Source organism: Chiloscyllium plagiosum, unplaced genomic scaffold, assembly GCF_037043375.1.
Source record: "Chiloscyllium plagiosum isolate Xiang-an unplaced genomic scaffold, Cpla_swu_hap1 HiC_scaffold_10, whole genome shotgun sequence".
Taxonomy (NCBI): Eukaryota; Metazoa; Chordata; class Chondrichthyes; order Orectolobiformes; family Hemiscylliidae; genus Chiloscyllium; species Chiloscyllium plagiosum.
In genome coordinates, this window is record NW_028270148.1 from 34,183,757 (window position 1) to 34,204,776 (window position 21,020).

A 21,020-nucleotide genomic window follows, 5' to 3' on the forward strand; every position below is an offset into this window, starting at 1 on the left:
ATTCTTTGCAAACTTTTTGGAGGAAAGGTTTTTTGAAGTGGCTTGGGTGGACTACTGTCACAAAGTTTCTCCCAGTTATTAATTAAAATTCTCTTAAGTAAATACAACAGCCAGGCACTCTTTCTCTATTTGAACATAACAGCGTTCAGTTTGCATTTACACCCTGGATGCAAAGGAAACTGGTTTTCATGCTGAGTAAGGTTTGCTCCAAGTCCAAGCTTACTGGAATCACCCTGTAAGGTGACTTCATAATCAATGCTGTAATATCATAGCCCAGACATTGTTGTCACCTAGTTGTTTAATTCTAGTGAAATCAGATTCTTATGCTGTGCCCCAGTATCACTGCGTAGCTTTAGCAGTGAACTTGCATCAAGGTTTACACATTGGTAAAAAAATTGGGAAGACCTTTGCTAGTTAAATCATTGTCCCGCTTTCAGATTTATTGATCTGTGCATCTGTGCTACAGCTCTCACCTTGTAGGGATCTGGGTAAAGTCATTTTGCCTTCAGTGTATGATCTCTGACTTCAGGCATCTTCAAATCTAGTTTTTCTTGTTCAGCTTTGGTTCACCTGACTGTTGGACTCTCTCTCCAAAGGTCACACAAGATGCTGATTGTGGTCTGCAATAGCTTCCATTGTGTCTCTACATCCATAGACTAACAGATCTTCTGCAATAGCTTCCAGTTGGGGAAGAATACTGAATATCTCATGCTTTCTGGGTTGATACTCTCCTGCAATGGTGGCAATGCCAAAAGACATGCTCAACCATTGAAACATAATTGGAAAACTGCCACTTTCATCCAAGTTCACCATCCTTTACATTTGAGTAATAAAGATCTTTGCCTTGGCAAGTTGCAGCAAAATTCCTTCAGTGGCTGCATAGTTTAGTGAGATCTCATCAAAGCTTTAGTGAGATCGTTTTGACTGCTGCCTGCTGGCTTCCAGGTTGTTTCACTGCTCCCATGCTGCTAATCCACACTGTTTAGCAGTCAATGCTATATCGGTCTACAAAACTTTGCAAATCTCCTCAGGCAGTTTTGGGTGACTAGTACAAACTTTAGACTTGCTTCATCTGAGATGAGTGAATTTTATTTGAAATCTGCTATCTGGAACTCTAGATCCTCATTCTTCCCATTGCTTTGGGATCTCAGCATCATTTGCTCTCTTGACATGAGTATTCTATCATAGAGTTTAGATTACAGTGGTCCTGGAAAAGCATAGCAGGTCAGGCGGCATCAGAGGAGCAGAAAAATTGACGTTTTGGACAAAAGCCCTTCATCCAGCATCTGCAGTCCTCACTTTCGCCTATTGTATACGAGAGCCTCATTCTTACTTTTGAAGTCCTAATTTTTGAGCCCCTATTTTGAGCCACTTTTCACACATGTGAAACGCTTATGATATCGCATGATGCAGTGATGTTCAGTTGATGCTCTCTGTGTCATCTTTTAACAGCCAGAAATCATTTATCACTAAAGACCTGACAGCACCAACTTCAACTTAGCCTCTCCAGAAACCAACATTATAGGTTTAATTTGCTTCTTTTAAGTTAAGCTTTTGCATGCAAAGTGCTGTGACGTCTCGCAGTTAGAATATTTCTTTCCTTATACTGGACATACTTCCTTTTCTCTTATAGTGTCCTCTGCAATATTCACATCCCAATCTCTGACCTTGGCCTTTTTTGCTAGATGTTCTGCAAATATTGTTTCCTCTTTTACAGTCTGTGTTTGTTTTAGTTTGGCATGTGTTCAGCATTATGCAAAGCCTCATTCGCTCTTCCATTCCTGATGATTCACGTTTAAAAGCTTCAATATTGGTTAATAACTTTCTTGGGTGTAGGTTTCTCTTCCCTCAGTAGATGTACTCTCATTGCAGGATCTCTTAAGCTTAAAAACAATCCTATCTCTGATGAGATAATCTTTCAGTTGTTAAAACCTTCAGGATTTATGTAGATAAATCAGTGCTATCATACAGAGTAACAGTGTTCCTCTTCTCTGAACTCTGATATTGATCAAATACCAATAACATGTAACATTAATTTTGGGGTTGAAAGCATGGATTTAAAATATTCTCAACCTCTCATCTAGTTTTCTGCTCCTCTGTGAGATTGAGAATGCAATGCAGCTTGTTATATGTTTTCCCCAGCATTAATAACAGGATTGCTATTTTTAATTCCTCAGGTTTTTAAATTCATTCTGTAATTATATTTTAGAATTTCGACTCAGAGTTGGAGATAATTCTGTTTCATATCTCTTTCCTTTCCATAGCAGCAAGGAATGGCTGCCACAGATTGCACACAATAGGCACTTAGAGCAAAAGTTAGGTGTGAGTGCAAAGTATTCCCGTTGGGAGTGGAGAACATACTGCAAGTGACAGGACAGGAGAAAACTGGAACAGATGGGAAATAAATTACAACAATATTATTAGACTGGTTATGATCTGTGGAGAGCAAACGTGCTAGCTATTAATAGAACTTAAACTGCCTACAGATTTTCTAAAGGGATTTTACACTGCATTTGGATAATTAAAAATCTAAAGCAACATGGACGTCTTCTACAGAGATCTGGGATATATGAATAGAGCAATCAGTGGGCGGCACAGTGGCACAGTGGTTAGCACTGCTGCCTCACAGCGCCAGAGACCCGGGTTCACTTCCTGCCTCAGGCGACTGACTGTGTGGAGTTTGCACGTTCTCCCCGTGTCTGCGTGGGTTTCCTCCAGGTGCTCCGGTTTCCTCCCACAGTCCAAAGATGTGCAGGGCCAGATGAATTGGCCATGCTAAATTGCCCGTAGTGTTAGGTAAGGGGTAAATGTAGGGGTATGGGTGGGTTCGCTTCGGCGGGTCGGTGTGGACTTGTTGGGCCGAAGGGCCTGTTTCCACACTGTAATGTAATCTAATCTAATCTAAAAAATCTAATCTCTGTATCTCCTTTATGAATTAATTTGAAGATTCATTCCTCAATCATTCCTGAGTCTCGACAGAAATCGTACATCAGAGTAGTTAATTCAATGACATCTACAGACAAAACATCTACAGGGAAATAAAAGAGGAAAAAAGTGATAGGATTGAGAGAGTGAAAAAAGAAAGAAATCTAAAACAAACATTATTTTTAAACCTCCAATAATAATTAAAATGTTCAACTATGAGAGCTGTTTGGCAGCAATTAGACTTGGTATATTGTTTCTACAATGTTATTTTGACAGGAATGTACAAATCCTTTTCTTCCTGGTATGTTCATTGTGTCTCTATCACATAAGTACCTCAACTTCACTCCTTTGCCAAATTTCACAGTGAAACTTCTGGCAGAATAAGGCAATTAAGGTGACGCTTCCTGATTTCTGCATCTAACTGCATATGAACAGTAACTGGGGTTGCTGACCAATTAACCCTTTAATAACAGAGAGAATTGATAGCCTTACCATTCTTGCCATCATTTTTGGAAGTTTGCATCATTTTGGAATCCAGGTTCAACTCCTGCTTCAACTTTAAAAAAAATTTGAATTAATGACACAAAAGTATCCTATTGCCTCTTACAGTTGACCTAACCAGTATTGACAGGCGTTCCAAAGAACAGGAAGAATGCACACAGGACAAAGCCAACACACTTGCTTCCATATTCTGGGAGAATGTCAAAGACACAGATGATTACACCTGGAAGTCAAATGTCAATAATACCTCTCCAAATATGACTAGCACTGCAAGGTACTATTGTCAAGTGAATCTTTGATACTGTAATACACTCTATTCTTAACATTAACATTTTGCATTCTTATTTATTATTGTAGGTAGAAAATGTCATATACTTGTTTATTTATCCTAAAGTTTGAATAGAACATAAGAATGGTGGGTGAGGTTTAAAAAAACTATTCTGTTCACCAAATCTTAAGGCACTGTTCCAGTAATAAACCTAGCATTTATTCCTCTTCTGACGTTAATCTATGCATTTTTTTGTTGAATCAGGAAATAATTCACATCAATTTAACTGATATGCCTTAATGGTGCATCATTCACATTTAAAATAATTGATTTTAAAGATTATTCTTTAAGTTACTGTAAGCTTATAACTAAAATATTTAGTAGTTGAACACTTTTTGCCATTAAACACATGCAATTCTTAAAATTAAAAAAATTGTCTCTTACCACCCCTCCATGTAATTGCCCTTATCTTTCTGCTTTTCTCGCGCACATGGTACATACTACTGTTCCCTCAACTTTTTCTTTTTGCTGCCATTCTTTAAGGGACATCTTTTCTTTTTATCCTTTATCTCTTTAATTGCCACATCATTTTACTTTATTTATTATCCATTCTTCTAAACGATCACATGTAATTTGTACTTTTTCTTGTTTTCTCCCGTAATATCATTTGTTCTGTCTTCCTCTGTATCAGACCCCTAATTTTTCCTCTTCATTATTTTCACCTTCCCTTTCTTTCTCATGACATTGCACACTATCACTGAGATCAGTTCAAATCTCTTGCTTCTGTAATCAGTGATAAAGATATATATAAATAATATATATACACACTCAGCACTGAGGAACACTTGCATTGTATGTTTGTTGCACTAGGCCATGTACATGTGGGACAACAAAAATGATGGAAGTGAAGGACCATCAGAAAGGAGCCAAAATATATTCGAGCAGAAGGCAAAACCCAGGCCCTTGAGTGAAAGACAGGCACATGATAGAGGCAGGTAGAACAACATTAAGTCGAATGAAGAACAGATGAGGGCTAAGATGGAGATCCAGATATCAGCTTTCCTCAGGGAAAGTCCTCAACTGGCAAGATTCTTCACTACAAAAGAAATGGGAAGCCCAGTATATGTTTCACTAAAGTAACTCAGATTTCAAACAAAAATTCCTTCACGTGGTCCATGAATTATTTATGGATCATTACACAAGTTTTAATAAACATTGATAATTTTAACTTTAGCTGGTTGACATTACACAATGAGGTAAGGTAAATTAGTTAATTTAGAACAGTGATATTGGAGATATTGAAAATTTGTGATGTAATAAATGAGTAGAAATATTTAAAACTAACATTTTAAACAGAATACTTCAAATGCCCAGCTCATGCGAATTTTTTTAACCTCATTTTGAAATTCTTCCAGTACTCCCCAGATTTCTGATGAAATTATTATTAACATTAAATCAGAAAACAAGGACAAGCTAACTGGACAACTGAGACAATTTTCGGTCTTATTAAGGTAAAATACATTTAAGGAGAAATTCTTAATATAGATTTGCATTTCTTTATGAAAAATGTACACATAATTGTCTGAAATGTGAAGCTACTGCTTTTTGAATTGTAATACTTCTTTCTTTTGTACCAGACGCCAAGTTTCTAATGATTTCAGAGATTTACCGACCCTGGCTATACATGGATTTGAGGCACTCTTGATGTCTTTACTAATAGGGTTTTTATACTATAGTCAAGATGGCAAGCAATTATCCATCCAGGACACAGTGGCATTGTTATACATGATCGGAGCTCTGACCCCATTTGCAGTCGTTTTAGACGTTATCGCTAAATGTAAGATGCTTTTGTTTTCTTTGGCTTTTACTTTAGAAGTTTTAGTACTTCCAAGACCAATGACTGTTAAAATACCAAGCTGCAGAAAAAGAACTTGACAGCATCTGTTAGGTGTCTGACATCATGGGGGATAACGTTCTATGTAGATTTGGGTGAATATGTGGAATTAAATCGCTATAAGTGACATTATTCTACTCTCTTCTAAATTTTGCTGTATAGTTAAGCAGGAAACTCCTTTGGATCTGTCAGATTATTAAAACAAAATGCATTAAAATATTCAAATAGATCATAAGCATGACTCTACCCCTTGATTTTGCTTGATAGCATGTGAAAAACACAGCTAAGCAATCCCTTAGCCAATGGATCAGATCTAAGCTCTGCATTCCAGCCATATGCAGTCATAAATGGTGGTGGACAATTAAATAATTCACAGGGTGAGGTGGCTCCACAAATGTTCCCATTTTTTAATGATGGAGGAGCCAGGCATATTAGTGAAAAATATAAGGTTGAGTATTTGCAATGATCTTCAGCCAGAAGTGACAAGTGGATGATCCATTTCAGCTGACTACAGAGGACCCCATCATCTGAGATGCCGGACTTCAGCCAACTCGATTCAATCCATGTGATATCAAGAATCTTCAAGCATTTCTTGATATGTCCCAACAATACTTGTGAAAACTTGTTCTCCAGAACATATCACTCCCCTAGCCAAGTTCTTCCAGAACAGCTACAGTACTGGCATCTATCCAGCAATGGGGAAAAACAGGACAAATCCACATTTGCCACTTAATATTGAGTCTACTCTCAATATTAGTGGTGATGGAAGGTGTCATCAACATTGCTGTCAAACAATACTTGTTGAGCAAATCCAGCACTCTATTGCCTAGATTGGGTTCTGACAGGGCCACTGAATACCTAATCTCACTATAGCCTTTGTTCAAGGATAGACAAAAGATTTGAACTCCAGAGGAGAAGTGGGAATGACAGTCCTTGACATCATGGTAGCATTTGACCAAGCATAGCACCAAGAAGCCAGCAAAAGTAGAGTCAAGAGAAAAATTTTGCTGGTTGTAGTCATATCTAACACATAGTTGTGATTGTTGGAAATCCAGACTTCCTCAGGGTAGTGACCTGGGGCCAAACATCATCAGCTGTTCCATCAATGACCTTCCCTGTATCATTAAGTTGCAAGTGGATGGATGATTGCCCAATGTTCAGCACCATTTACATCTCCTTAGATACTGAAGCAGTCCATGTTCAAGTGAAGCAAGACCTGGACAATATCCAGGCTTGGGCTGACAAGTGGCAACTAACATACAAGTGCCAGTCAATGACCATCTTCACAACATCAAACTAATGCATTAACATCACTGAATCCCCCATGATCAACTTCCTGGAGTTACCACTGACCAGAAACTGAACTGGATTCACCATGCAAATACAGTGGCTTCCAGAGCAAGTTAAAGGCTCAATGAGTAACTCACCCTCTGAACCACCATAGCCTGTCCACCATCTACAAAGCACAAATCAGGAGTGTGATGGAATACTCCTTTGGATAACTGCAGCTCTAACAATACTCAAATTGGATACCATCACATCCACAATCATTCACCCCGTCCACCACAGTAACAGCAATGTCTACAAGCTACAAGATACACTGCCATCAATCACCAAAGCTTGTTAGCTAGCACCTTCCAAACCACGACTCTTACCATCTAGAAAGATCAGGGTAGCAGATGGGAACATGGGAGCACCACCACCCCTCCAAGTTCCCTCCCCAAGTTACTCACCATCCTGGCTGGGAAATATATTGCCAGGCAGTATATAGGCAAAAATTCTGGAGCTTCCTCCCAGATGGAAATAAAAATATGATTTTGTACAGTAATGCACATTTTTACTTTCTGTACTGTTGTGGGAAACTATTTTGCTCAGTCTAGCCAAATATCAAATCAAGAAGCCATGATAACTTGAGAGCACAGAATGTTAGATTTCCATATAGCGCAAAGAAGTGGATTCCCTATTTCTCACAGTAAACTATCAGTATCTAACATGCCCTTCTTGTGCAAGACCAAACAAAATTGGGCACTTCTCCATAGCAGGTGGGAGAGAAAATCCTTCTCTCCTAAATACGATGACCTAGTTATAAGATCCACTGGGAGAAATTGCCAGCCCCCTTTTCGGGCAGTACTTATTTAGCCAGATAGAAACTGCAGGGGAACATGTGATGTTAATCTGATGACATTTCTGCCCTCTGAGGTCTACTGTACTGAATTAAAGAAGAGCAGAACAATTCTTCTTTGTGATCTGGCTAATATTTATGTCTTTCCTAACATTACTAAAGGGTAGATCATCTACAATTATTGTGGGATCTTTCAGAGTTTATATTGACTGTCTCATTTCCTACATGACAGTGGTGATCTTCTAGGACTGCAGATGCTGGAGATTAGAGTCGAGAGTATGGTACTGGAAAAGCACAGCAGGTCAGGCAGCATCCGAGAAGAAGGAGAATCGATGTTTTGGGCAAGAGCCCTTCATCAGGAACCTGAAACATTGATCCTCCTTTTCCTCGGATGCTACCTGACCTGTTGTGCTTTTCCAGCACCCCACTGTCAACAGTGATTATCTTCTATTTATTTATCGATGATCTTTTCCTAGGTCACTCAGAAAGGGCAATGCTTTACCATGAAGTGGAGGATGGAATGTATTCTATTACTCCTTACTATTTTGCAAAGGTAATTTTTCTAATCATGCTGACGGTGAATAAATCGAAGTACAATCAATGTTAAACAGTGAAGAAATTATACAAAAGTCTGTTGGGAAATTATGATAAGAAAACATTGTACAGGAACAAAGCTATCTCTCTAAAAGGAATGGTTCTGTATGATAGAGAAAGAGAATCTGTACAATATACACGTTACAGAATTGTTCAGTGTAGAAGATGCTCTTTTAACCCATCGTGGCTGTGTTGGCTCTCCTCATGAGCTTTATAACTTAGTGCGACTTTCCTGATTTTTTTCCCTGAATATGGTTTCTATTTACATAATTCTCCAATGGCCTCTTGAACGCCTCCATTGAGTCACCTTCCTCCACATTTCCAGGCAGTGGGGTTCCAGACCCTAACTACTTGCTGTGTCAAAAGGATTCTTCACAAATCATTTTTGTTTCAAATTATCTTCTATCCGTGCCCTATCATTCTCAATTCTTTTATGAGCAAAAGCAGTTTCTTCCTATCTACATTGTCCAGATCCCTCATGATTTTGAAAATTACTATCAAAATCTCTTCTTAGTCTTCTCTGCTCCAAGGAAAGCAGTATTTGGAACCATTCTCGGAAACCTCTTCTGCAGTCTTTCCTACGCAATCACATCCTTATCCAGACCTGTACCTGATACTCTAGCTGATGTATAACTGTCTCACATACATATACAGCAGAACCTCCTTGCTCTTGTTCTCTATGTCTATATTAATAAAGCTGAGGATAGTCAGCAGTCTACAGTCAGCATTATTATATGCTTTATTATATGCTGACTGTACCTGTCCTTCCTCAGTTAGTATAAACACTGTTTCTGCACTTTGTACACCTTTTAAGGTAATGTTTTATTTTAGACTGTATCTCCACACTCTTTCTGCCAAAATGTATTACCTCTTACTTGTCCATGTTGACTTCATCTGCAACTCCAGATGCAGAGCTGCACACTCCACCAGCTGTCAAATGTTGTTCTGTGTTTTCACACTGTCCTCACAGTTTAGAACCTTTCCAAGTTTTGTATTTTCTGCAAATTTGTAAATTGTCCCCTGCATACTAATACCTCAATCATTAATATATATCAGGAAAAGCAAGGGTTCAAAACTGACCTCACGGGAAACTACAAATCTTACTTCAAGCCAAAAATGATCCATTAACAATGACTCTTTCCTTTCCAGCTAATTTTGTATTCACATCACTACAGTTCAATTGCCTCCACAAGCTTATAACTTAAAACTTATTTATTTTCTCATTAGTCTGCTGTGTGGTACTGTATTGAATGCCATTTTGAAGTCAACATACATGTCCCATCAGTACCTTCATCAACCCTCTCTTTTATCTTTCCAGCAAGTCAGTTAACCTTGATTTTGCCCATAAGAAATTTGTACTGGCCCTTCCTAATTAACCCACATTTGTCCATGCGTTTATTGATTCTGTCCTGATTAATTGTTTCAAGAAGTTTCCTTACCACTGAAGTTAAACAGACTGATCTGTAATCACTGAGTTTAGCCTTATAATATTGTCTGAGTAAGGTGTGATATTTGCAATTCACCAAATCTCTAGTACCACCCTGAGTCTCAAGACGACTTAGAGGTTTTTGCCAAAGCCATTGCAGTTTCCAGTCTCACTTCACTCAATGTCCTTGAATGTACCTCATCTGGCTGTTGTGTTTTCAGAAATTGCCATCCTATTCTGCAGATAAACCCGCACTAATCAGTTGGCAATGAAACATTAGGTCCTAAAAGCAATTTTTTGATTATGCCTAAAATGGAAAAATGTTTGTGCCTACATTGCACCATCTTTCATTAAGAATTGGTAATCAAGATTGCCAATCCTTGCTGCAGTCTCCATAGCAATGCCCTGGCCAATCAGAGTCTGTCCATGTGTTCTCAGGTTAAGCAGAGAGCTTAGATTGACAGTTAACTGATCCAATTGCATCTCCAGGCTAATCACGGTCTAACCAACCAGCACCCTCTTCTCATGCTGGTGGCTTGGTGTTCTCTTTCAATGTTTGATTTTTTTGTTCGTCCTGATTATTGAGCAATGAAAAGCTTCAACTTTTTATCTCTTTTCAGCCACATTTAAGTTTGGATATATTTAATTTCCAATCTCAATTTGTTACTAACCAATTAGTATTTCCTTTTCACCCTGCAGCTTTTGGGAGAACTCCCCGAACATTGTGCTTTTGTAATAATCTACGGTGTGCCAATCTACTGGATAGCAGCTCTCAGACCCGAGGCTAGTCCATTCCTCCTGAACTTTCTGCTGGTGTGGCTTGTGGTATATTGTAGTAGAGTAATGGCTCTGTGGGTCTCAGCATTACTACCAACACTGCAGTTATCTTCTTTCGTAGGAAACGTCTTTTTTACAATTTTCTACTTAACAGGAGGCTTTGTGATTAGTCTAAAGAATATGTGGACAGGTAAGAAGTTTAAATTCAGCCACACAGTTCCATTTGAGTAATTCTTTATATTATAATATTATAATTCACCTACTATGAGCACAGTTTGCTGAGTAATGCACCCCATAGTTCCTCACAATCATATTTTTGTTTTCAGTTACATCCATCATGTTTCATTTGTTTGGTTTAAAATGTGGCCTGATTCAAAAGGTTCTTATGTTGAAACATTCAATTAATTATTCCAACCACCCCACCACCACCATCATCTCTGGAAGGTGTTAGCTCATAAAATGTAGATGGTTTTAAAATGTTATTTAATTTCATGGCTAACTTACTGTGCAAGTTTGATTGGATTGTGAGGGATAGAGGAGACAGGGAAGAGAAACGATGTTTGGGGGAGGCTAGAGAGCTAAGCTGTAAAAGAAATGAAAATGAAGATGTTCTATCATAGTAAATGTTGATGTGGTAGGAGGCTTCTTTGGTGAATCCTCTCAGCCATGTTCAAATCTTTCCCTCAGTCCTCGTTGTATCCTTCTTAATGGCCTGCAATGCTGAGACTCTGTGTTTTTCTAATTTTGCTGTCTTGCATCTGTTCTACCTTCACTCCACCAACACTGGCTGTAACTTGAGCCTAAGTTGTAGAATTCCCTTCCTGCCCCTCCTTTAAGACACTCCTTTAGAACATGCCGCATTGACCAAACTGTGGGTCAAACCACTTCATACTACACCTTCACCTTGAAGTCAATAATTACAGAATCCTTACAGAGCAAAAGAGGCCATTTGACCCATCCAATCTGCACCACCCCTCTGAAGAGCGTCCCACCCAAACTAGCCCCCTACCCTAGCCCTGTAATCCTGCATTTACCATGGCTAATCCACCTAGCCAGCATATCCCTAGACACTATGAAACAATTTCCTATGGCTAATTCACCTTTGGACTGTGGGAGGAAACCAGAGCACCTGGGGGAAACCCACTCAAATATGAAGAGAACATGCAAACTCCATACAGACTGTCACCCAACACTGGGATCGAACCCAGGTATCCAGTTCTAACCACTGAGCAACTGTGCCACCCATTATGTCTTGAAATTTTTCTTGTAATTCTTTAGCATCTTTAACCTAAGTTGTTGATGTTCTCAGTTTCTCACTTTACACGTATATTACTTGCTATTAGTCCACCTTTTAATAAATAATGAAAATTTAATAAATAACCTTCCAATGTTTATTTTTACTTGGAATCTTTCATTCTTTCATAGTTCACCACTGCTTTCTATCTTGCATATTGATATAGATATTAATTCAATTGTCCCAACATTTACTTGCACTACTGCCTTAATCACCAGATCATTTATATTCTTTGCCTATCAGCTAATGATGATTTACAGACAAGGAAAGCAAATAAAACTTGGTGGTAATTTGGAATATATTTTAAGAAGGTTATCTAAGATTATAAAGGGATCTTGATCAATTGGGACAATCGGCTGAGGAGTGGTAGGTGGAATTTAATTTGGATAAATGTGAGGTGTTGCATTTTGATAAGATGAACAAGGGCAGGACTTAAACAGTTAATGATAGGGCCCTGCTGAGTGTTATTGATCAGAGAGACCTAGGGGTTCAAGTACATTGTTCCTTGAAAGGTGCATCACAGGTAGATAGGGTGGTTGAAAGGCATTTAACACATTTGCCTTCATTGCTCAAACCATTGAGATGTCTTGTTGTGGTTATTCAGGATGTTGGTGAGGCCATTTTTGGAGTGTTGTGTACTGTTCTGGTTGCCCTGCAATGGGAAGTATATTATTAAATTGGACAGGGTTCAGAAAAGATATACAAGGATGTTGCCAAGACTGGAGGGTTTGAGTTATAAGGACAGACTGGATAGGCTGGGACTTTTTTCACTGGAACATAAGAGGTTGAGGGGTTACTTTATCGAGTTTTATAAAACAAGGAGGGGCACAGATAAAGTGAATAACAAAGATATTTTCCTTAGGATAAGGAGGTTTAAAACCTGAGGGTGTTTTAAGGTAAGAGAAAAAAGATGTAAAAGGGACCTGAGGGGTAACTTTTTCACACAGAGGGTGGTTCGTGTGTGGAATGAACTGCTGAGGAAGCAGTAGATGCAGGTACAGTTACTGCATTTTAAAAGACCTTTGGATAGTTACATGTATAGGAAAGGTTTAGAGGGACATGGGCCAAATGCAGACAAATGGAACTATTGGGAGATTTGGTCAGCATGGATCATTTCTGTGCTGTATGACTCTATCACTGTAATTATTTATGCATTACAGGTTGGTCAAAATCTAAGAGAAAGGCAATAAGATTTAGGAAGATCCTTAATCAACATGCTTTTGATTTAGGAAACTTGGACAGCATGGATAATTTCTGTGCTGTATGACTCTATAACTGTAATTATATATGCATTACAGGTTGGTCAAAATCTAAGAAAAAGGTAATAAGTTTTAGGTGAGATCCTTCATCAACATGTTTTTGTTTAGATACTGAGTTGTACATTTTCCATTTTAAATTTACAGCTTTTTCTTTTTTAGATATACAATATATATCTCCTTGGTATATACTGGCATCACTTAATTTATTAAAATAGATATTAAAGAAGTTTTGTGTAGTATTCTACTGAGTCTCGCTCATATTTTACATGAGTCTTTAGAATGATAAGGATGACACCAGATCAAATTTGGTTCAGCATAACAAACAAGCTACATTTCAAGAGTCCTAATCTAAAGAACAATCGAACACTTATCTCCAATAACAGCTTTACAGTGCACCAAGTGACTTTCCTTTTTGTGACAGACACTGCAAGACTACTGTTGTGAAAATAAAATTAATTTTAATGCTGTGGGTTTTTCTCTGCCAAAAGAAAATTGATTACTTCAGAGTAATATAAAGTTTTTTTATCCCAGGACTTAATTGCTTGTTATAGCATGACAAATTTGCAATTATATTATACTAATAAATCTTTCAAACAAGATGTTGTTAGACATCAGCTATATAAATTAATATTAATTCTATGTATTGACATTTAGAATGTTGTCTGGTGGCCATGACCCGAGAAATGAATAAATACTAAATTATACCATCTTTATCTATGCCATGCAATATAAGTAATGGAAGTGACTTCATGACACTACAATACAATCCAAACCTCTGAAATCTTTCAGAATACTGATGTGGATTATTTTCAAGTGACAATCAATCAGGTTTATATACAATGCTCGATATAAGAGGAGCTAATGGCAGTGGACAAGAAGACAGCTAATGTTGTTCCTATATAATGAAAGGAAATTTGAACAAAACCTCAAAATTATAGATCTGTCAGCCTAACATTGCTGTAAGAAAAGATCCTGGAATCTATTATGTGATAGATGAATATCTAGAGATAGAAACTATAATAAAAATTAGCATAGCTTCTGAAAGGCTAGATAATATGTAACTAACCTCAAACATTTTATGAGCAGAAAGAGAATACAAGGATAATGCAATAGATGCCAAGTATTTAGATTTTCAAGAAGTCTTTCAGAGGGTATCTCATGGTTTGTTCATGATAAAGTTTAAGGCATGTCAAGTCAGGGGACAAATAGCTGAATAAAAAGCAAATGGACTAAAAACAAATGTAGAGAGTAGGGACAAGTGGTAATTAGTCAGGTTGGAGAAAGGTAGAAAGTAATGTTCTATAGTTATTCATCACTTATATTTAATGATTTAGATTTTAGAAGGACCAGTTCAATAAAACTTTACAGATGGGGTACAATTAACAGTAGGGAAAATGTGAACTACATAAGCTATTGGAAAACTTGTAGTTTGGGCAGTTAAGTACTTTAGATAATTTTTAACATCTGAAAAAGTGCAATAGAAATAAAGAAGTGAATGGTAAAGAGGAAAAAGGGATCGCAGGATACAAGTAAACAAAGCAGCATAGTAGGGCAAGATTAGAGTGGTGCTGGAAAAGCGCAGCAGGTCAGGCAGCATCTGAGGAGCAGGAAAATCGACGTTTCAGGCAAAAGCCCTTCATCAGGAATCAGCATAGCAGGCTAGCAAAACTGTTAACAAAACATTTAAATTTATTCCCAGGGCTATAGAATTCAAAGGTACTGAAGTTACACTCCACTTGCACAGGATTCTGGTCAGGTCCCACGTGGAGTGCTGGGCACAGATTTACTTACCTGCTAGTAAAAGGCTATAGAAGTACAGAAGAAAGTACAAAAAGTGATTAGACCTATGGTCCCTTAATTTAGATATTTGGGAAAGGTTTGTGCTTTCTCTTTTGGAAAAGAGAGGACTTGGACGGGGCTTGATAGTAGTTTTTAAAAGTTATGAACAAGTTGATATGGGAGAGAATGTTTCCACTTTTGGGAAAATCCAAAACGAGGGATTATAAGTGCAAAATATTTACTAATAAATCTAAGGATTGACTTTTTCAATTGCCCAGCATGTCCTTCCTCCTTTAGACATCACAACTGTACCACAATACCTTCTATCACTTGCTAACACTTCCTTCATGGGTCCGTAACGCACATCCTACCCAACTAGACTATGTGTATTTGAAGACAGTATTGCATGAGCGACAGAGATGTGGCACAGGATCAAGAATGAGAAATTATCCCAGTATTGTGCTCTCAACCTAGACTGAGGGAGAGAAAAGAGATTTATTTGAAAATTAACTTAATGCTTTTGTATTTACTCACAGTCGCCTCCTGGTTTTCCAAAATCTCCTTCCTCCGTTGGGGTTTTGAAGGTCTGATACAAGTCCAATTCACAGGATATCCATACTTGTTTACGATAGGGAATATCACCATTCCAGTTGAAGGCACAGATGTAAGTATTGAACTCATATTGAAACAATCAAAACTGTTGCTAATCATAAGGAAGAATTTCCATATTAGAAGTTTCTTAACACTTGCAGTTGGTTAGGTATCATATAATGACATTTGTGGGAAAGACCATGGCATATGGAATTAAAAGGAATATGGTTGGAAGGATAGCCAACTTGAAGCAGAAAAGACAAAAGATAAAAGTCAAAGGAACTTTCTTGTCTGAAAGGATCTGGTGAACTGGTGATATGGATTGTGGCTGCTCATCTCCATAAATCATTTGGCAGGGTCATTGAAGGAATGTTATCAACCTGTTTGATAGAAAACAAATTAGCAAGGGAATGTACTGCAGGAAGAGATAGATGCTGAGGTGATACTTATAAATCAATGTAGAAACTAAATGAGTAAACCTTGAAGGTAAGAATAACAGAAGAGAATATATTTAGATTTTAACCAAAGGTCTTGGAGTTCAAATATATTAATTACTAACGCAAAGTGAGTGAAGTTGTGTAATAGTTTAAAAGCTGCACATCCATTTCTATATTCATCCTTAACATTTATAATGGAAACTGTCTGAGTAAACTTGTAATACCATTGTGCCGCTCAACTACTCAACCTGTACCAGAGAGAAACCTCAGCCTTTCAAATAGTATTGCCTTGCAACACAGGTCTGTGCTTTGTGAGTATCCTGCAAGTGGATCAGAGAGGCACCGTGACTGTGGTGAAAGATTGGTAAATTGGTCAAGGATTGGCCAATATCCATGAATGAGAGGTGTGTGCAATTGGTGGATCATGTCTGGAGATGCTGTTTGGTCAGATGCAGAGCTGTGAGAGCAGAGTCCTTGTGTACAGTTAAAGCTTAGACAGAGAGATTCTTGATCAGTAGAGGAATCAAAAGTTGTGTGAAAAGCACAGGAAACTGGATGTGATGAATGTTGGATCAGCAATGATCTCTATAGAATGGGACAATAGAGTTGAAGGGCCAACTGGCCTACTCCTGTTCCTATTCCTTCCGGTCTTATTATCATCTTCTCATAAATTAGTGTATGTTTTGTTATTTAATACAAAAGATAGTTTAAATAATGTAAAACAAGGACAGAATATATAATTTTTGAAAAGTAGGTTCATTTGTACCTTTACTAAATATGCTCCATTCACTTGTTCACCTTAATTGAAGGCAACGCTTGGGGTGGAATTTAGAGTTTCCCACTGGAGTGTTTAAAAACAGTAATGGGAGATTGTGAGATGCAGCACATGACCTGTCTGTTGCCCACCTCCCCCCTCTTCAGCTGTCTCCTGTTTAATGAGAGGGTGGAAGTATTGGGCAGTTCACCCTTGGACTTATTCAGACCCTCAGGTGGCTTATGAATAGCCTCCCTTGTGCTTCATTCTGTCCCTGCCACTGTTTTTCGCCACAATTGATGGATGCTTATACCAAGCAGGTAGCCAAACAGCTTTAGTTGCACTGGGTAGTGTCAGGCAACAGGAGGGTGCTTCCTCTGGGGCTCCTGGGTATCAATTGAAGACATCCAATCCCCCCACGGGGTGTGAAATTACCTGGCAAGTGTGGATTCAGAAAGAAACTCCAGAGACTTGTGGACACAGCCCAGTCCATCACCCAAACCAGCCCAGTCCATCACCCAAACCAGCCCAGTCCATCATACAAACCAGCCCAGTCCATCATACAAACCAACCTTCAAACCACTGACTTCATCTGTACTTATTGCTGCATCTGGAAAGCAACCAATGCAATCAAAGACCCCTCCCACCCTGGTTATATTCTCTTCCACTGTCTTCAGTCGGGCAGAAGCTAAAAAAAAGGTTTTGAATACACATCAAAACAGCTCCTTCCAAACTGTTATAAAGCTTTTGAATGGAGCTCTTAAGTATTGTTGTTGTTGATCTCTCTCTGCACCTTCTTAGCAGCTATAACATTGTACCCTGTAATCTGTTCTGTTACCCTGATGCACTTGTATGATCTGCCTATAAGGCACATAAAACACCAATTTTGTTGTACCTTGGTACATTAAACAGTAATAAATCAAATCAAACAATTAGTGAGAAAAATATTGTTTGTTAGCATTTTATATAAGGAGCAATTTTCTGGAGTAAAGGAGCAATATGGCACAGAACTGTTGTAAGTCAAATCTTAATTCAACCTTATCATATCAACAGATTCAAAATTACCAACGCTTAGTGCCTACCAAATGTTTGCATGGTTTTATTATTTTGATGGTATCTCTATATGTTAGGTGCAAAATACAAAACATGATCCAATGACAGCTAGTATTTTTCTACTTTTATATTTTTTCTAGATAATTGAATCTATGGACATGGACTCAGAGCCACTGTATATGTGTTACCTCATCCTGATAGCTATTTGTTTTGGATTCCTGGTCCTCTATTATGTGTCTTTAAGGTTTGTGAAACAGAAATCAAATCAGGATTGGTAAAATACAATTACTGCAGCTATTTCAGACTCCATGTACACGAAGGGAAGCTATTTCAAATAATTCCAAGATTTCTCATTTCCTTTACCAAGAGAGTTGAGGCTGGATAGTGCTTTAAGCTGGTAGACATTATTATTTTTAACATTATCCATAATAGTGTAATAACAAGCTGGTGATCTGCTGAAACAAGTTTTTTGAATTGATGCTGCTGAATGTCACAGGAATTCACTGCCTTCAGATATCTCAACGGAGTGGCTATACCTAATGTATACATTTGGGTGCTTCTAATTATTTCAAATATATATTTTATTCATTAAATATCTTACATATATACATAGTCACCAACAGAGTTTGGTTCTGTACAGTAGCATGTCAAGGAAACAAAAACATTGGAGTTTGACTGTATCCAATAAACCAAAAGCTCTCTCTTACACATACGAGATTATTTTTACACGCATTTGAGGCACTGGAAGGGTCTGACAACCAAACAGACCCCCATTTAACTTTGGCAGAAAGACATCAGACAGTAGTCTTTCCCCACTGTAACTTGGCAGCAGCTACCCCAAGCTTTAGTGCATCCCTCAGCATGGAGTCCTGGACCTTGGAAAGTGCCAGTCTGAATATTCGATCAGGATGAATTCCTTGTTCTGGATGACCATCAGGTTTCAGGCAGACAAAAGAGTGTCTTTCACCTAGTTGATGGTCCTCCAGGCGCAGTCAATGTTTGCCTTGGTGTGTGTCCTGGGGAACAGCCTGTACAGCATAGAGTCCTGCATCATGGAGCTGCTTGGGAAGAACCTTGACAAAAACTATTGCATCTTTCTCCAGACTTCCTTTGCAAAGGCATATTCCAGAAAGAGATGTGTGACAATCTCTTCACCCCCAGCCTTTTATTTTCAAAGGTTTACTTCATTAATTAAAAAACTTCACATACACATAATCACAAATGCAGTTCAGTTCAGTACAGTAGCATGTCAAGGAAACAAACAAACATTGGAGTTTGATACTATCTAAAAACCAAAGACCTCTTTTTCTCGCATCCCCCTCCCAGATGCTAAGACATTGAACAATGGTAGACTGTTTTATCTCAAATTCACAGCCAAGCCTAGTCATTTTTAATATCCAGACTGCACTTTTCGGTAAATTTTAAATCCACTTGCTCAACTGCAGTCAAATATGACATATCACAAAACTTGAGCCTGGTCATTTAAGAATTGGAATCAAAACGTTGGAATCACCTCTCCCAAATGACTGGATACTGGTTTGAGGGACACACATTCAAAATGGAGATCAGATGATTATCATTGCAAGGATATCAAAGAGATACGGAGTAAAAGTTGTTAAATAGTGTTTAAATTGAGTAAATGAAATTCAGCCATTAATTAATTGAATATTGGTACAGTTCTGAAGGGCTTAATGGCCTTCTTTCATCCTTTCTTGGTCTGAATGTCAAGTTTCACAGTAGGCCCATGCATATAAACTGAACAATCAGGGATGCATACACAGGGATTCAATGTGAATAGAGGATGTTTGTGTACCAGATGGATTTCTGCAGTTTTGCATTCTCTGCAAAGAAAGCAAAGTTGCTTTTACTTCTAATATGATGAATGTTTGACACCAGACTTACACATTATAATATTTATTATGATTGTATCTTTATTCTGTTTAGTTAAGTTTGGTGCATGAAATGTTTAACATTGGATAAATAAGTACAGAAACATCCCATTGTTTTTAGAATTTGGTATGGAATAAACTTCAAGGAACGTTGATTACTTTCTACTATTGTTTCCCTGGGATGCTCTTAAGATCTTTCTATAAGCAATTCAGTTAAAATATAAAAGTTAAATCAAATATTTGTAATTGACAAAAAAAAATGTTGTGATGGACAAATGCTAATTACATTTTTGTGCTCTTTGAAGTTAGGGACATTGTATTCCATTTATTTCAGCATAGAGTGGCAATAGCAGGCACATATGTTCTCTCAACTCTGACCAACAATATGCTGCCACTTTAAAAATTGAAGGACAGTAATCTGGGAATGGGATTATTGCAAACCATCTATGAGCTCCCTTTAAAAAAAAGACTGTAAATTAATAACGTTGTTGGCCCTTGATTTAGACTTTGGTAACTGATTGGGGACAGTTGGAACAATTGTATGTCAGGTCTTCTCAGTCTGTGAATTGCTGCCATTTACTGAAGGACCAGCAGATGGCAGCAAATTATCACCTAAAAATCTCTACTTGAGGAATTGTACAACTTCAGGAAGTAGTAGACTATATTGCTGCCAAATACCCATTGTTTATTTGGGACATATTTTTAAAAAAGACAACAAAATTAAAATAATAATTTCCTATCTTCCTCCCAGTTAACAGCATGCCCACTTCACCATTTAAATGAATTGCAGAAAATTTTACATCAGGGAACTAATGTGTGCACTTTTTTTTTAAAATGGTGTTCAAAACCTCTGAGCACCAGGATTGAAATTCATACGAATTGCTTTGCATACGTATTGGTCCTGTGAAAGTTTATCACTGCTGATAGCAAAGGCTGTGTGTATCTATTGACTGTCACTTTCCGAGTTCAGGACTGGTAATTGGATGAGGCTAGAAAACAGCTGATACTCAGGCCACTTTGTTAAATTGAGTTATTTCTATTCAGAAAGATTTAACAGCAAAGAAAAGCTTCCTAACCTAAAAAATATTGGCTCCAAAACAGACAAATTTAAAATAAAACTTAAGAAACACTTTACATTTCAGAAACAAATGATCTTGTGAGGATGTTTCAGAAGTGGAGTAAGCTAAGCAGCCCACTGATCCAGCTGCACCTTTCTAGATTAGATTAGATTACAGTGTGGAAACAGGCCCTTCGGCCCAACAAGTCCACACCGACCCGAAGCGAAACCCACCCATACCCCTACATTTACCCCTTACCTAACACTATGGGCAATTTAGTATGGCCAATTCACCTGACCCTGCACATCTTTGGACTGTGGGAGGAAACCGGAGCACCCGGAGGAAACCCACGCAGACACGGGGAGAACGTGCAAACTCCACACAGTCAGTCGCCTGAGG

At 38.1% G+C, this 21,020-nt stretch overlaps 1 protein-coding gene across 4 annotated transcripts in view; it reads left to right on the plus strand.

The window, feature by feature from the left end:
• Positions 1-21,020, plus strand: part of abcg8 (ATP binding cassette subfamily G member 8) — a 74,759-nt gene that overhangs the window by 17,675 nt on the left and 36,064 nt on the right. For 2 of the 4 annotated variants that reach the window (XM_087991262.1, XM_087991261.1), the window contains exons 7-13: positions 3,535-3,700; positions 5,110-5,205; positions 5,332-5,531; positions 8,187-8,263; positions 10,430-10,697; positions 15,376-15,503; positions 17,815-17,918. In XM_087991262.1, the coding sequence (XP_087847388.1) occupies positions 3,535-3,700; positions 5,110-5,205; positions 5,332-5,531; positions 8,187-8,263; positions 10,430-10,697; positions 15,376-15,503; positions 17,815-17,918 (1,039 nt within the window). Of the gene's footprint in view, positions 1-3,534; positions 3,701-5,109; positions 5,206-5,331; positions 5,532-8,186; positions 8,264-10,429; positions 10,698-15,375; positions 15,504-17,814; positions 19,848-21,020 lie in introns of those variants that run through there. The other 2 variants (XM_043695629.2, XM_043695631.2) reach the window with 2 other exon arrangements.